This window comes from Delphinapterus leucas, chromosome 3 (genome assembly GCF_059928025.1).
Source record: "Delphinapterus leucas isolate spDelLeu-1000000601 "Yukka" chromosome 3, BTC_Dleu_Yukka2, whole genome shotgun sequence".
Taxonomy (NCBI): domain Eukaryota; kingdom Metazoa; phylum Chordata; class Mammalia; order Artiodactyla; family Monodontidae; genus Delphinapterus; species Delphinapterus leucas.
Window position 1 is genome coordinate 21,906,468 of NC_143131.1, and position 18,353 is coordinate 21,924,820.

Here is an 18,353-nt window from a genome sequence, read left to right on the forward strand (position 1 = left end):
CCTGGTCCTGAAATTTGCATCCTGATGAAAAATTTAACTTAAGAAAGAATCCACAGACATATTTTAACATGTAATAACCATTAGTCTATGAGAATATTTAGAATCTATTTCACTGTGTGGAAAAATATATTGCCTCTTAATAATGCCACGATTTAAACTGAACTTTTTTTAAATATTATATTTTATTTTAAGAAGGCCATTTTAAAACCAGGAACACGGAACACAGGCTATTAAAATCAGTTAGGAGCTCTGCCAAGGGAATGCTTGGTAGTATTCAATAGGGAAGAAAAAGAGTGTATGTTCAATAAATGTCTACCGAAGGAATGACAAGAAAAAAAAAAAGCTTTAAAGGAAAAAAATCCAAGGAATGCAGTAATTTCAATGAAGATAAATGGATGGGAGAGGAATTTATGGGAAAATCATGCTGACAGATGGGAGCTGTACTTGACTACCATATGCAGGTTTTGACTGCCAATATGTAACCTGTCATGTATGTGACATGTATGTGACTATAAGAAAATATTTAGGTAAAATTATATAAATCAAATAATAATTTTAATATATATTCATATAAATATATATATAATATGAAGTCAATTGATGATACGGCAGAACCTACAGAATTTTAAACTTTGAGCTAGAGTCACATGGTGCATAAAAGTAGAGGTTCCGACATTCCACTGCTGCATAGTTAGGAGTCAGAGAAGTGTGTACTTGGAAATTATACAACCACTTGAACTCCTACTAGACTGGCCCACATTGTAAAAAGGATAAGCAAAATCAGTCTGCTGAGGATAAGGAAACAAATGAAATCCAAAATAATTGATGGACTAACAGTTTAAAGTGAGCAGTAATTTTGATCCTGAATATTGTATATAGATATTTGTACTTTTCTAAAATGAGAGAACAAATGTCAGTGAAAACTTTGTCTTTCTCAGTTGTATGTTTTTATCACATCTTATATGTTTTTAGGTGCCATAAGAAAACAAAGCAAAACAAAAATTTGAAATGACTCTGACCTTTCTGGAATGTTCTAAACTTTTTGATATAGCCAAAAGAACACCAAAAAAACTTCCCCCTTTGCTGGTAGGATATAGAAGTTTCTGAAATCATAACTACATTGTAACATTGTTATGATTATATAATTTTTAATTATTAAAACTCCTCTCAACCTCATATTATTTAAGAACCCAAAAGCACAGAGAAATTGATTTTGTTACATTGCAGATGCACAGCTGAAATAGTCCCTTTTATCTGTACCAGGCGTCAGAACAACAAATATCTTAAAGAGACAGGCAGATGATACAAGCCAAGTTTCAGTAACTGGCATGATTAAAACGGAATCAAACTATGAAATGTGTGCCTACCCTGCCCCAGTATGCGGGCCTCTCACTGTTGTGGCCTTTCCCATTGCGGAGGACAGGTTCCAGGCGCACAGACTCAGCCTGGCTCACGGGGCTAGCCGCTCCGCGGAATGTGGGATTTTCCCGGACCAGGGCACGAACCCGTGTCCTCTCGTGTCCCCTGCATCGACAGGCGGACTCTCAACCACTGTGCCACCAGGGAAGCCCAGCACAGCTCTACCTTTTAATGCATTAAACGCTTTAAATAGAATCTCATGCTCTCTACATTTACTTCAATTCCCTTTCTTTTCATCCTAAGCATAAGCATAATTACCTAATGGGGCTAGAAGTAGAATCTGGGTCCCTTGCCATCACAGTACCAATGATTGTACCCACTTCAATATCTTCATGAACCTCAAACAGATAGGAGGATCTGCTGAAAACAGGTGGTTCGTCCACATCTTCGATAGAGATTTTCACAATTGCCGTATCTTTAAATGGTCCTAGGTAATAAAAACGTGGATCCACATGGGTATTTTCTGCTTCAACCTTCAGAGTGTAAAGCCTTCGGCTCTCATAGTCAAGTGGCTGTATTAAAAATAATTAAGTAAATAAATCATCAAATTAGATTGAGGGAAATTGAATTATATGTTCCTTCCAAGTTACAGTATGATTTTTAAAGCATAGTTGAGTTGTCAAGTTGTTTATAAACTGTAAATAATTAAAATTAATAAAAATATATAATCTTTACACATCAGGTAGAATTCAATTTTTACTTCTTATGTACTTAAAATGTAGTACTTCAGAACATAGGAAAATGAGATTTTAAATCTTAGAAAAATTGAAAAGGATATTAAGACCTGTCTCATATAGTGGAAACTCATTACAAAACATGGCCTGGTGGATTGTGTGTGTGTTTGTGTGTACGTATGTGTGCTGAGCTGTTGGCTACTGCTAAGTTTTTCTAAGTAAAAAATTCAGTAATCTTTTAAAATATATGTTGTGATATATCCATTCCGTTCAACAGGCTCATGGCACTACATAAACTTGATGAAATTTTGAAGACTAATACAAAACTTTTCAGCAGTTATATGAAACATTGAAAATAAGAAAAACCTTGGGTAAAGAGAAAAATTTTGATAGCTAATTGGTAATTAGGTTACATTATGAAACAAAAAGGAACTTAAATATTCAGTAGGTCACTCCTTTGCTGGTCATTGTCTGTTTAAAAGTGGTTGTGTACCTTGAACTTCGCAATAGACTCTGAGGAGAGTTCCGTGATTAACTGATGGTTACTTTATGCAAATAGAGTGTTCAGGACATTTCATTAGGACATACATTTTACTGGGCCTTATTTTTTCTTATAAGGATGGTACTGAATGTACAATAAAAAACTAGTTACCTTTAAATCATATCACTGAGCATATGTCAGCAGAAAAGTTTAATTTATGTAGCAGAAGGGAAAATGTGAACAATGAAATTATTTTCCAATCCATGCTGTCTCTTTTTATTAGCAACTCTAATTATTGCTTCATACATCTGGATAGATGGCATGTTACTTTTTATGCCTCCAACTGTGATGATATATTACTATTATTAGTTATTAACTAATTTTTTAAGGAAACGATGTTAATAAGGGGCTTTTATTAACGTGGCTCAGAAATACAATCACATGTATATTAACTTGCCTTTTAAATTTTGTAAAATGTCAGGTTTCATGTTTTAATTAACAAAAACATTTGGTCAAAACATTCAAGGAGATCTTTGGCTTTATGTCTCTCATACTTATGCTTTTTTTTTTTTTTTTTTTTTTTTGCGGTACTCGGGCCTCTCACTGTTTTGGGCTCTCCCGTTGCGGAGCACAGGCTCCGGACACGCAGGCTTAGCGGCCATGGCTCACGGGCCCAGCTGCTCCGCGGCATGTGGGATCTTCCCAGACCGGGACACGAACCCGTGTCCGCTGCATCGGCAGGTGGACTCTCAACCACTGCGCCACCAGGGAAGCCCTACTTATGCATTTACATTGGAACATGGTAGGGATATATCTTAATGGACAGAGCATGAGTGGATAATACATATCGAAATCCCTACTTCCTAAACAGTCAGATGATTATTTCTGTTGATATTCTGCACCTTTTTCACAGTGATGATGCCTTCCTGTGTGTCCTTCTCAGTTCTGATGTCAAACATATCAGTCCCATCACCATCAATAATTCGGTATTCTACTTCAGCATTTTTCCCAGTATCAGCATCAGTTGCTTTTACACTTCCAATGGATGTGCCAACTGGGGAGGATTCAAGAACTCGAAGATGGATGGTGTCTGTAAAGATTACAGAAAAGAAGAGAGAGAGAAAGAGATTTCTCCATAGAGTATTCTAAGGTAAAATGTGTATGAGAGAATATTATAAATCTTAAACTCTACATTAGATGTTGACTAATAAGTAGAATACACACAACATGGATAATATAAAGTCTAGGAACAGAAAAAGTGGAAATCTGGGGGATTTGGTCTGTGCCTATTATAAATAGTGAGACCCAATCTCTAACTGTATCAGGAGTTCTGTTTTTAAAAATGAGCATGTTGTCTTTTTTTGCATTTGCACAAGTAACTAGATATCAGCTTTGAGTGCACATATGTACCTGTGTGTATTTATACAATCACAACAAATCACAGAATATACTGTGAATATTTATATATTGCAGTGAACATATTTTAAAATTGTTTTTCTTTTGTTGTTTTTAGTTATTTACTACTCAGTTTATTTCAGCTGCAGGGCAGAACATTACAAAATTCCATGAAATCAGCCATAGTGGGGAAGAATTCCACTTCTATTTGTGACAGGAGACACAAAGGATACTCTGTGGGAGAAATACAAAGATGCCCTTCACTGTGTCAGTGTGTTTTGTGTAAAAACACTAAATTCTGACCAATCCCCTTACATTTCAGAGCAAAACAAGAATTTATCTAAGCCCCTGGTACACCTACTCATGCTTCAGCATGAACAACCTCTCCTGCTAATGAGATTTATATTTTAGTACCTGATCATAAACTACACGCTACTGCCAGATTAATCGACCTGAGGGACACTTCTGGTTAGAGCACCTTCTTGCTCATAAACCTTAAGTAATTCTCCTTAATATACATAATAAAGTCCAGACCTCTTAGCTAGTCATGCTCTTGCCTGACTATATCTTTCCTAATGTGTCTTTCTGTTAGCCACTTCCAGGAAAGATCTGCACCAAACTGGACTTTTCAAAGCCTTCTTGTCAAAAATTAATTTCCTATATCTCTATAGTTCACATACTATTTCCCTCACATAAAATTCTTCCCCCCTCCACGAACCTCAAATAATCATAACACAATTTATCAAATCTGAGAAAATGGGTCTATTATGTGCTGAGTGTTTAGGGGGCTATGGCCCTCAAAATTCCTATGTTGAACCCCTAACCCCCATTCACTACCTCAAAATATGACTGTACTAGAAGATAACGTCTTTAGAGAGGTAATTAAGGTTAAATGAGAACATTAGGGTGAGCCCTAATCTAACATGACTAGTGTCCTAATTTGGACACAGACAGGCACAGAGGAAAGCCCATGTGAAGACAGGGAGAAGATGGCCATCTACACGCCAATGAGAGGCCTCAGAAGAAACCACCTTGATCTTGGGCTTCCAGCTTCCAGAACTGTGAGAAAAGAAATGTCTATTGTTTAAACCATACAGTATGTGGTACTTTGTTATGGCAACTCTAACAAACTAATACAGGCATCTATATCTGCTCAGTTTGAAAAGTCCTTTTCTAGGAGACATCATTAAGACTCAGTTTCTACCACACCCTGGTTAGTCACTTAATGCGTACTTTTTAATTATTTTTGTACATTTTTTCTCTCCATTTATCTCTGGTAACACATTGTTGAATGCAGCTCTCAATTCATTCCTTAGCTACTGTCTGGTTGGCTCTCTTTGCCTTTGCTATTTCTTCTGCTAGAAACAGCTGTTCCTAGATATTCAGATGGCTCATTCACTTTCTTCCTTCAGGTGATTGCTCAACTCTGACCCCTCAGAAGCTTCCACAAATAACCTTACTGAAAACAACTTTATTGAGAAGACCACTCCCAATAACTCTTCATATCCCTTGTCACTGTTAGGCATTATATTATTTACTTGTTTATTTGTGTGTACCATATTATTTACTTGTTTATTTGTATGTACCATGAGGATGTTGTATTGATACATGACAGGGACAACTTTGTAGTTTTTCACCTTTATATTCCCATTGTATTTCTTTGAATGTAGCAGCCTCTACATACTTATTCTTTTTTTTTTTTTTTTTTTTTTTTTTTTCTGTACGCGGGCCTCTCACTGCTGTGGCGTCTCCTGTTGCAGAGCACAGGCTCCGGACATGCAGGCTCAGCGGCCATGGCTCACTGGCCCAGCCGTTCCGCGGCATGTGGGATCTTCCCGGACCGGGGCACGAACCCTTGTCCCCGTGCATCGGCAGGTGGACTCGCAACCACTGCACCACCAGGGAAGCCTCATACTTATTCTTATATTGGATAACTGAGAAGCTTCCTAACTCGTCTACCAGGTGCTATTCTTGGCCAAATCCACTCAAATCTCAGCTACTCTCAGTACACACTGCATCCGTATTATCCCTTCGAAAACAATAATTTAATCAATAATTATTCAGAACTTCAAAACCATTTGATAGCTTTCTTTGTACTTAAAATAAAACATACAGAGGCTGGCCCTCCACAGATGGGCTCCTTTTTATTGTCATTCCCTCCCTTAATTAATAGTCTCCATAACACTCCTTTAGGTTTAGGTCCCCTTTAGGTTTTTAAAATATGCTTTTCTTCTTCAATTTAATACACTTTTCTCCCTCATGAAAGAGTTTCTACACAATATGTTGCCTGGCAACCTCTAGCTCTTTCTTTTGATATACATTTATTTTCACTATGCTTCTACCTCAGAACATCATCAACTCTAGCCTACTTACTTAAACAACTTTCTTTTAAATATTAAATGTTAGAGAAGTAGCATCTCAATGAATTGATTTATTACACTGGAGCCGAAGTAGCCTTTCTAAAAGACAGAAATGATTTAACTTCTCTACTGAAAGCACTTTTTATTGATGTTAGGATAAATTCTTAATTTCTTCATTTGGTTTATAATGTCTTATAAAATCTGGGTTTTAAAAGAAAATCTTTAGTACCATGCTTATCTATTCTCAAACCTAGAGTATATGTGGAATACAGCCAAAAATAAGTTTTTTCAATAAATGATCAGTCAAACAGACTAGAAACATTATAAATACACGGAATACTTAACAAAATAAATGCAAATAATATGGATGTTTCAACTGACTTTTATATATATAAAACCTGTATGCACCATCTAGAGAATATAGATTCTTTTCAAGCAGGCATGAAACATTGAACCCAATTTGATCAAGTATTAAGTTATTAGACAAGTTGGAATACATTTTAATAAATCAGTATCTACTAAATTCTCTGACCAGGACACAATTAAGATAGAGGTTAAAACAAAAAAGATAATCCCTCAAATACTCATATTCTTGAAATTTTAGAAGAATTAAGAAAAACTTCTACACAACTGATGGTTCAAATAAAATACAAATTGGGAGACAAAAAAAATTGAAAAAGAAATTAAAAGAAACTCAAATATGTGGTGAAGAGAAAATGATTCTACTTAAAGACAGTAACTTACAGCTTTATGTGCAAAGTCTTCTGGAGAAAAGAAAAATGAGGACTGTTTTCCAGCTCATTATGTGAGATCAGTATTGTATGCCCTTGATACCAAAACCAGACAAGAAAAGTCCAGTGGTTATATAGTGTGGGTTAAAACTCAAGCTGTACCATACCTGACTGTATAATATTTAGCAAGTTCATTTTAAATTTTTAATTCATAATCTCCTATATAGTATAAAGTTTAGTATGTGAGAAACACTATTCTAATCGCTTTACTATTAACAAAATCCAGACTTTGTTTTAATTTCACCAGCTATTCCATTAAAGTCTTTTCAGAGATCCTACTTTGTATTTAGTTGTCATGCCTATTTATTTTCCTCCAATCTGTGAAATTTCTTCAGTATTTCCGTGCTTCCTATGACCTTGACACCTTTAAAGAATACTGGTCAGTTATTTTATAAAAATCTTTAAAATTAGGTCTGTCTCATATTTTCTCATGATTAGATCGAGGTCATGCATTTCTTTTTTTTTGTCAAGGATATCATAAGAGTGATCTGTTTTCAGTGTAGCATTGGATGCAAATATGTCTTATGACTGTTGATATTAACCTTGATCTCTTGCTTAAGAAGGTGTTTCTGCCAGTCTTTTTCATTTGTTAAGTAAATATTTTTTCTTTATAATTAGTATATATTTGGGGAAATATACTTCAAGATTATGCAAATATCCTATTTTTCCTCAAAAGTCTGCTCATTAATTTTATAATCAATCAATGATCTTCCTTGCAATAACTAATGGTGCAATTATCCTAATGCACCATTAATGGTGATCTTCTATTTTCTTTCTAATGGTGCTTCTAATGGTGATCTTCTATTTTCTTCATTATTTCCACATATATTAATTGGAATTCTTCTGTAAGGAAAAGCTGCCCTTTCTCCCCTACTTATTTATTTATATCAGTAAGGACATTTATTTTATTCTATGTGTTATAATCTAATAACATGGCTATTTATTATTTTGTGCAAGTTCTTACAGGCTTGGTCATTGGGTGATCTTCTAGGTTGGCTCTGGTGTCTTTTCAACATGGCTCCATTATTTTTTTACTTTTTTGCAGGGGGAAGTACTTCCTTAATTCCCAGCATCACAAAATGTTGTGGGTTCATCTTATATTTTCCCTGCCCAAGCCCTGAAATCAACCATGTCTCCAAGTTGAGCCCTGACTTCTTTTAGTGAAGAAAGAACCATGATTTTTTAAATATAGTGTAGTATTCAAAATTTTAGTAAATGGAGCAACTCTTCTTTCATAACATGCAAATATGTCAAAAAAGGCAAAAGGAAGCTATTTGTATTTGAAATGTAAGTCTAATTATGTTTTTGATATAAAAATTTAAATAACAGTAAGTTATTGCCTGTTAACATATTAATTGATCTTTGTTTTAGAGATAAAATATCTGTAAACTTCAAAGGAATTTAGAGTGTTATGATTTAAAATATTAGTATTTAAGGCTTTTCAGCATAAGAGAAAACCCTGTAGTACAATAGAACAAAAATATTTAAATAGAAACACTGTAATATTAGAACTGAATACACAAATCTTTATTTATAAATTCATACTTCTAAAGTAGTTGCACATTTTTGTTTTAATCACAGTCACTGAAAAAGGCCTAGAATTCCATTTCACTAGAAAAAAACAAAACCCTAATGGCCAAACACTGGTCACTAATACAGTGTTTTTCTATAATATAAACAAATTCTTCTTGGAGATTTACTGTCTGAGGAATAGAAAGGAAAGTGAAATTAGAATTCCTTGAGATGGAAGTTAAATGTATCAGACATTATTGGGATCATAGAAAAGTACAAAGAACCCAATCAACTTGCTTCTACTGTACAGCATTTTGAAAATTTGATCCTTGATAAGAAAATAATTATTTAGTTGATTAAAACACATAAAATCAGATTAGGTTTCTGGAAATGTAACTTAATTCAGTTGAACTTTTTAGCTGAAAAACAGTACTATCTCTGTGGATCACAGAGCTAGAGATACACATTTGAAGGTGTTAAAAAAGTATAAGCTCCAAATTGAATGGAAAATGAGAACCTAGAGAAGTAAGTAGAAAACTGAAGCTCACTTTTGGTCTGAAGATATTTGCCATTTTCAAAAATTAATCCTTATTTTTATGGCCTCTTGAAGCAAGAAGAATACATATCAAACTCCAAGCTATCTTCAGGGTAGTTACACAACAGCAAATAGTCTCCACAATAAGTGTTTTGCATTTAGTGGAAGGGTGATCTAGACACAAGCCACCCTTTATGACATTTTGCATTCATTGTGTGGGTTTGGATGACCCTGAAGAGCTCTATTTTTACAGATATAAGCAACTTTAGCCACTAAGGGAGAAAGATGACACTGTGGCCTCCACAACACAAGGGGCGAAGGCTCACAAGGCAGGCTACAATTATTTGGTCAAAAAGTTTGTTCATGTTTTTCCCTAAGATCTTACAGAAAAACCCGAACGAAATTTTTGGCCAATCCAATACTTCATGGAGAATCTATGTGGACAAGAAAACCACTGAGATTATGATACTGGGAGGACCCTTCCTCATTACCGCTCCTCATACCTTTCTCCCTCAAGTGCCTTTTCCAAAAGTGAGAGACATTAATAGCCCTGGAAAGATGTATTACATAGCTCAATGAAAATACAGTTGTAAATACTTGGCTCATAAAGACACAAAGGAAGAAAAATGATGGAGTCAGGTGCCATAAGATATAGAACAACATGCCAAATGCCTGTTGGAGTATACACACACATATACATACATACAGATGTATGCTTATAAGCTAGTAGAAAATTTAGTCAAGGATGTAAATGGAAAAGAGTTTACAGTAGAATAAACAAGAAAGACAAATAAACATAGAGAAATATACTGGATCTTAATCAAGCAATGCAAATTAAATTAAGGACATGATGCGATATCATTTTACACCTACTAAACTAATAAAAATAAAGTCTGACAAAACCAAATGTAAAAAGTATGTGGTCTAAGAGGAACTATTATGCAGAGCTGATTGGTGTTAAATTTGACACAATGATTTTGGGAAATTTTCATTTCCTGGGTTACTATGACAAAGTACAAAAATCTAGGTGGCTTTAAACCACCTAGACAATATGAAATTTATTGTCTTACAGTTTTGAAGGCTAGAAGTCTGAAATCTATGTATCTGGCAGGGCCATTTTCTCCTTGACAGCTCTAGAGAAGATCCTTCTTTCCCTTTTATAGGTTCTAGTGTTTGCCAGCAATCCTTTGTATTCCTTGACTTGTAGATGCATCATTCCAGTTATATGGCCATCTTTTCCCTGTATGTTCACATTGTACTCCCTTAGTGTGTGTCTCTCTGTGTATCCAAATTGCCCCCTTTTTTAAGGATATCAGTCATATTGGAAAAGGGTCCCAACCCTAATGATCTCCTTTTAACTTGATCACCTCTAAAGACCCTATTTCCACATAAGGTCACATTCTGAAATACTGTGGATTAGGACTTAAAAGCATATTTTGGAGGGACTCAATTCAACCCATAACAGGATTATATGTTGTTACATATTAGCATAGATAAAATCCAGCAATGTGCATGAGGAAAATAGCTGCAGAAATGCCATTGTTTGTAAAGTTATGTAAAGTTAAACACGGAATTATTGTTTGTAAAGTTAAAAAAAAAAAAAGAGGAAGGGAACCAAATGTCAAATAGCATGAGAATAGGTAAATAAATTGTTACATTATCACACATCCCAACATAATACAAAATTGAAAACCATGAGCTATAGTTACATCAGAAAAAATGTGGATGAATCTTAGTTGCATCATATTAAGTGGAAAAAGACAAATTTCAGAAAATTATATATGGTGTGATACTATTTTTATAAACCATAAACAAGAACTCAACAATATTTTGTTTAGAAAAACATAAATACTATGTATATATATTTATATATGTGAATAATCTCTCTTGAACATGTACATATATGAGCACAAAATTCAAGGATCATGCATGTGAATGCAAACTATTTTTAAAGTCCTTGTAATGCGTTAAAGTGGTACAACTTATATTCTCTTGTAGTTATTACATACTGCATGAAAATGTAAAACAAACAAGCAAACCGATATACATCATAAATAATTGTCAAATTAAGCATTACTTAAAAGTGTTGTTAGTGTTCCTGGTACTTGATGGAAGTAAACATCTTCTATTTAAAATTCAACTTCAGGAAGAACCCTCTAAGATGGCAGTGTGGGAAAATGCTGAGTTAGCATCTCCCCGCAACTAGGGCACCTGCCACCTGCTGGTGGGGGACCCTGAAGCCCAAGGAGACAGGAGGAAACACCAAGTGAACTGGTAAGACGTGGGGGACTGAGGGGGGAGGAGAAGTGGAGGTCAGACAGGATCGATGCCCCTGAGACCAGGGACATCAGGAGAGGCAGGTGGGAGGGGCCCTCTGGGAGGAGTGGGAGAGGAGCAGAGGGCATTTACCCTGCCCACTCAAGCCCAGGAAGCCTGTTGGGCTCCCAGGTAAGGTCCCCTGGCCTCTGAGACCAGGGGTGGGGGGCACACCTGGGCCCCTTCTGTTCCTTGAGCCTAAGCTCCACCTCCCACAGCCCCCAGGGCCTTTCCTAGCTTGTGGGTCCTAAGCATAGGCTCTGCCCACTGCCCAAACCTCGCCCTTGCTTAGGCCCCACCCTCCACAGCCAAGGCCTCCCCCTCATTTTTTTTTCTTTTCCCTCCTCCTCTTTTTTACTATTGTGGTACTGTTGTACCCTCCAGTTGTTTCATCTATATTTTTATTTTCATATTCTTTCTAACATATCTGTTAGTTTCCTAGTCTAATTTTATTTTTTACTTTGTTATTGTTCTCTTTTTTTTTTTTTATTGCCACCCCACATTGCTTGTGGGATTTTGGTTCATGAGCCAGGGGTCAGGCCAAAGCTCCTGCAGTGGGAGCTCTGAGTCTGAAACACTGGACTAACAGAGAACCTCAGACCACAGGGAATATTCATCGATGTGAGGTCTCACGGTGGTCCTCATCTCAGCACCATGATCCAGCTCTACCCAACAGCCAACAAACTCCAGTGTTGGAAGCCTCAGACCAAACAACCAGTAAGACAGGAACACATCCCACTCATAAAAAAAGAAAAAAAATCACATGGCAAAAAAGTATGTCACAGATGAAGAAGCAAGGTAAAACCTACAAGACTAAATAAATGAAGAGGAAATAGGCAATCTACTTGAAAAAGAATTCAGAGTAATGATAGTAAAGATGATCTGGAATCTCGGAAATAGAATGGAGGCATGGATTGAGAAAATACAACAAATGTCTAACAAAGATCAAGAAGAAATAAACAACAAACAGAGATGAACAACACAATAACTGAAATGAAAAATACACTAGAAGGAATCAATAAAAGAATAACTGAGGCAGAAGAACGAATAAGTGAGCTGGAAGACAAAATGATGGAAATAACTTCCAAGGAGCAGAATAAAGAAAAAAGAATGAAAAGAATTGAAGATAATCTCAGAGACCTCTGGGACAACACTAAACGCACCAACATTTGAATTATAGGGGTGCCAGAAGAAGAAGAGAAAAAGAAAGAGCCTGAGAAAATATTTGAAGAGATTATAGTTGAAAACTTCCCTAATAGGGGAAAGGAAATAGTCACCCAAGTCCAGTAAGCACAGGGAGTCCCAAACAGGATAAACCCTAGGAAAAACACACCAAGACACATATTAATCAAACTAACATAAATTAATTACAAAAGAAAATATTAAAAGCAGCAAGGGAAAAACAAAAATAACATACAAAGGAATCCCCATAAGGTTATCAGCTGATTTTTCAGCAGAAACTCTGCAGGCCAGAAGAGAGTGGCAGGATAAAGTGATGAAAGAGAAAAACCTACAACCAAGATTACTTTACCCAGCAAGGATATCATTCAGTTTTGACAGAGAAATCTAAAGCTTTTCAGACAAGCAAAAGCTAAGAGAATTCAGCGCCACCAAACCGGCTTTACAACAAATGCTAAAGAAACTTCTCTAGGCGGGAAACACAAGAGAAGAAAAAGACCCACAAAACAAACCCAAGGCAATTAAGAAAATGGTAATAGGAACATACATATCAATAATAACCATGAATGTAAATGGATTAAGTGCCCCAACCAAAAGACACAGACAGGCTGAATGGATACAAAAAGAAGACCCATATATATGCTGTCTACAAGAGACCCACTTCAGACCTAGGGAGCCATACAGACTGAAAGTGAATGCATGGAAAAAGATATTCCAGGCAAATGGAAATTGAAAGAATGCTAGAGAAGCAATACTCATGTCAGAAAAAATAGACTTTAAAATAAGACTGTTACAAGAGATAAGGAGGGACACTACATAATGATCAAAGGATCAATTCAAGAAGAAGATATAACAATTATAAATGTTTATGCACCAAACATAGGAGCACCTCAATACATAGAGCAAGTGCTAACAACCATGAAGGGAGAAATCGACAGTAACACAATAATAGTAGAGGACTTTAACACTCCACTTACACCAATGGACAGATTATCCAAACAGAAAATAAATAAGGAAACACAAGCTTTAAATTATACAATAGAACAGATAGATTTAATTGATATTTATAGAACATTCCACCCAAAAGTGGCAGAATACACTTTCTTCTCAAGTGCACATGGAACATTCTCCAGGATAGATAACATCTTGGGTCACAATCAAGCCTTGGAAAATTTAAGAAAATTGAAATCATATCAAGCATCTTTTCTGACCACAATGCTATGAGACTGGAAATCAATTACAGGAAAAAAACAGTAGAAAAACCAACAAATACATGGAAGCTAAACAGTGTGCTACTAAATAACCAAGAAATCACTGAAGAAATCAAAGAAGAAATAAAAAAATACATAGAAACAATTGACAACAAAAACACAACAACGCAAAACTTATGGGAATCAGGAAAAGCAGTTCTAAGAGGGTAGTTTGTAGCAATTCAATCTCACATCAAGAAACAAGAAAAATCTCAAATAAACAATCTAACTATAACTTAAAACAACTAGAGAAACAGGAAAAAAGAAAACCCAAAGTCAGCAGAAGGAAAGAAATCATAAAGGTCAGAGCAGAAATAAATGAAGTAGAAATGAAGAAAATACAATAGCAAAGATCAATAAAATTAAAAGCTGGTTTTTGAGAAGATAAACAAAATTGATAAACCCTTACCCAGACTCATCAAGAAAAAAGGGAGAGAATGCAAATCAATAAAATTAGCAGTGAAAAAAGAGAAATCACAACTGACACTGCAGAAATACAAAGGATTATAAGAGACTACTACAAACAACTATATACCAATAAAATGGACAATCATGAAGAAATGGACAAATTCTTGGAAAGGTACAATTTTCCAAGACTGAACCAGGAAGAATTAGAAAATATAAACAGACCTATTACAAGTAATGAAATTGAAACTGTGATTAAAATCTTCCAACAAACAAAATTCCAGGACCAGATGGCTTCACAGGCAAATTCTATCAAATATTTAGAGAAGATCTAACACCAATCCTTCTCAAACTCTTCCAAAAAATTGCAGAGGGAGAAGCACTCCCAAATTCATTCTATGAAGCCACCACCACCCTGATCCCCAAACCAGAAAAACAATCACAAAAAAGAAAATTTAGACCAATATCACTGATGAAGATAGATGCAAAAATCCTCAACAAAATACTAGCAAACAGAATCCAATAGTACATTAAAAGGATCATACACCATGATCAAGTGGGATTTATCCCAGGGATGCAAGGATTCTTCAATATATGCAAATCAATCAATGTGATACACCACATTAACAAATTAAGGAAAAAAAAACATATGATCAACTCAATAGATGCAGAAAAAGCTTTTGACAAAATTGAACACCAATTTATGATAAAAACTCTCCAGAAAATGGGCCTAGAGGGAACCTGCCTCAATAGAATAAAGGCCATATATTTCAAACCCACAGCAAGCATCATACTCAATGGTGAAAAACTGAAAGCATCTCTACTAAGATCAGGAAGAAGACAAGGATGTCCAGTCTTGCCACTCTTATTCAACATAGTTTTAGAAGTCCTAGCCACAGCAATCAGAGAAGAAAAATAAATAAAAGGCATACAAATTGGAAAAGAAGAAGTAAAACTGTCACTTTTTGCAGATGACATGATACTATACAAAGAAAGTCCTAAAGATGCCACCAGAAACTACTCGAACTAATCAATGAATTTGGTAAGGTTGCAGGATACAAAATTAATGCACAGAAATCTCTGGCATTTCTATACACCAACAATGAAAAATCAGAAAGAGAAATTAAGGAAACACTCTTATTTACTATTGCAACAAAAAGAATAAAATACCTAGGAATAAACCTACCTAAGGAGGTGAAAGACTTGTACTCAGAAAACTATAAAACACTGATGAAAGAAATCAAAGATGACATAGCAGATGGAGAAATATACCATGTTCTTGGATTGGAAGAATCAATATTGCAAAAATGACTATGCTACCCAAAGCAATCTACAGATTTAGTGCAATCCCTATCAAACTACCAATGGCTTTCTTCACAGAATTAGAACAAAAAATTTTACAATTTGTATGGAAACACTAAAGACCCCGAATAGCCAAAGCAATATTGAGAAAGAAAAATGGAGGTGGAGGAATCAGGCTCCCTGACTTCAAACTATACCACAAAGCTACAGTATTCAAGACAGTATGGTACTGGCACAAAAACAGAAATATAGATCAATGGTACAGGATAGAATGCCCAGAGATAAACCTATGCACACATGGTCACCTAATTTATGACAAAGGAGGCAAGAACATACAATGGAGAAAAGACAGCCTTTTCAATAAGTGGTGCTGGGAAAACTGGACAGCTACATGTGAAAGAATTAAATTAGAACACTCCCTAACACCATACACAAAAATAAACTCCAAATAGATTAAAGACCTAAATGTAAGACCAGACACTGTAGAACTCTTAGAGGAAAACATAACAAAAACACTCTTTGACATAAACCACAGCAATATCTTTTTTGACCCACCTCCTAGAGTAAGGAAAACAAAAATAAACAAATGGGACTTAATTAAACTTAAAAGCTTTTGCACAGCAAAGGAAATCATAAACAAGACAAAAAGACAACACTCAGAATGGGAGAAAATATTTACAAATGAAATAGCAGACAAAGGATTAATCTCCAAAATATACAAACAGCTCATGGAGCTCAATATCAAAAAAACAAACAACCCATTTAAAAAATGGGCAGAAGGCCTAAACAGACATTTCATCAAAGAAGACGTACAGATGGCCAAAAGGCACATGTAAAGATGCTCAACATCACTAATTTTTAGAGAAATGCAAATCAAATCTACAATGAGGTATCACCTTGTTCCAGTCTGAATGGCCATTATCGAAATATCTAGAAAGAATAAATGCTGGAAAGTGTGTGGTGAAAAGGGAACTCTCCTGCACTGTTGGTGGGAATGTAAATTGATACAACCACTATGGAAAATAGTATGGATGTTCCTTAAAAAACTAAAAATAAAACTACCATATGACAAAGCAATCCCACTACTGGGCTTATACTCTGAGAAAACCATAATTCAAAAAGAGACATGTACCACAGTGTTCACTGCAGCTCTTTTTACAAGAGCCAAGGACATGGAAGCAACCTAAATGTCCATCAACAGATGAATGGATAAAGAAGATGTGGCATATATATAATAGAATATTACTCAGCCATAAAAAGATACAAAATGGAGTTATTTGTAGTGAGGTGGATGGACCTAGAGCCTATCATACAGAGCGAAGTTAGTCAGAAAGAGAAAAATAAATACCATATACTAACGCATATATATGGAATCTGAAAAACAAAAGTACTGATGAACCTAGTTGCAGGGCAGGAATAAAAATGTAGACGTAGAGAATGGACTTGTGGACACGGTGTGGGAGGGGGAACCTGGGGCAAGGTGAGAGTAGCATCGACATGTATACTCTATTGAATGTAAAATAGTTAGCTAGTGGGAAGCAGCAGCAGAGCACAGGGAGATCAGCTCGGTGCTTTGCAATGACCCTGTAGGTGGGGTCATTGACCCTGTAGGTGTGGGATAGGGTGGGTGGGAGGGAGGCTCAAGAGGGAGGGGAGATGGGGATATGTGTATGCATGTGGCTGATTCGCTTTGTTGTGCAACAGAAACTAACACAGTATTGTGAACAATTATATTCCAATAAAGATTTATTTAAAAATATAAAGTAAAATTCAACTTCAGGTCTCACAAATTTCAATGATTATTAATTAAATATATATATATATACATAATAACAACAAAAGGAAATATAAGTGAGTGTCAGCAGGAAAACAAAAACAAAACACTGAAAAGCAACAATAAAATAAAATTCAAAAGCACAAAACAAAACAAATTAAGCACTTTAGCTGAATCATATCAACAAAACAACTAATGTGGAGTCATCACATGAAGAATATTTTAAAAATATATTCATTATGTTTTAAGGAGTAAAAGTTATAATATTTTTACTAGACAATGAAAAGTGGCTGGCTATATTGATATGAAGCCAAATACAAAACATAGATATTAACAATATAATAGTTGAAGTCAAAACAGTTAAAAAATAATGGATGGGTTAAACAGAAAATTAAAATCACCAAAGGACAGAATTGGTGAACTAGAGGGCAATGGAAGGAAGTACACACAATTAAAAATTAATATATAATTGTGTGGTTGGAAAAAATAAAAGGCATGGATCAAAATGTCAATGGACCTTTCAAGGTAACCTCTGATCCTAGAAAGATATTGAGCAATGTCATCAAAATTTGATGATAAAGTTATTTTGAACCTTGAATATTCACTATAGGCACCATATTAATCAAGTATGATAGCCCAATAAAGATAATTTTAGACTCAGCAAATTTCTCTGCCTTTGGGCTTTTTAAAAGAAACTAATGAATGTATTCCAGGAAAATAATGGGCTAAATCAAGATACAGGAATACAGGAGATCTACAGAGCTACGTATCCAAGTTACAAAAGTGAAAAAGAAATGTCTGGGATGGCAGATTTTCTTGAGCTATAGAGATTAGCCAGCCCATATTGGAAGGGGAATACTGAGGAATCTAGGTTTGCAACTCTGAATGTTGCCAGAATGAAGCTAAGTGCTATAGAGTTTTTCATTAACACATTTTGAACAGCTGTACCCACTGCACATC

General features: G+C 35.4%; 1 protein-coding gene across 1 annotated transcript in view; it reads right to left on the reverse strand.

Moving 5' to 3' along the window:
* The window catches only part of LOC111178591 (cadherin-10), a 124,708-nt gene that overhangs the window by 21,951 nt on the left and 84,404 nt on the right, over positions 1–18,353 (reverse strand). The window contains exons 5-6 of the mRNA XM_022581436.3: positions 3,477–3,664; positions 1,678–1,931 (exon numbers count right to left, since the gene is read on the reverse strand). Coding sequence (XP_022437144.1) covers positions 1,678–1,931; positions 3,477–3,664 — 442 coding nt within the window. The remainder of the gene's footprint in view (positions 1–1,677; positions 1,932–3,476; positions 3,665–18,353) is intronic.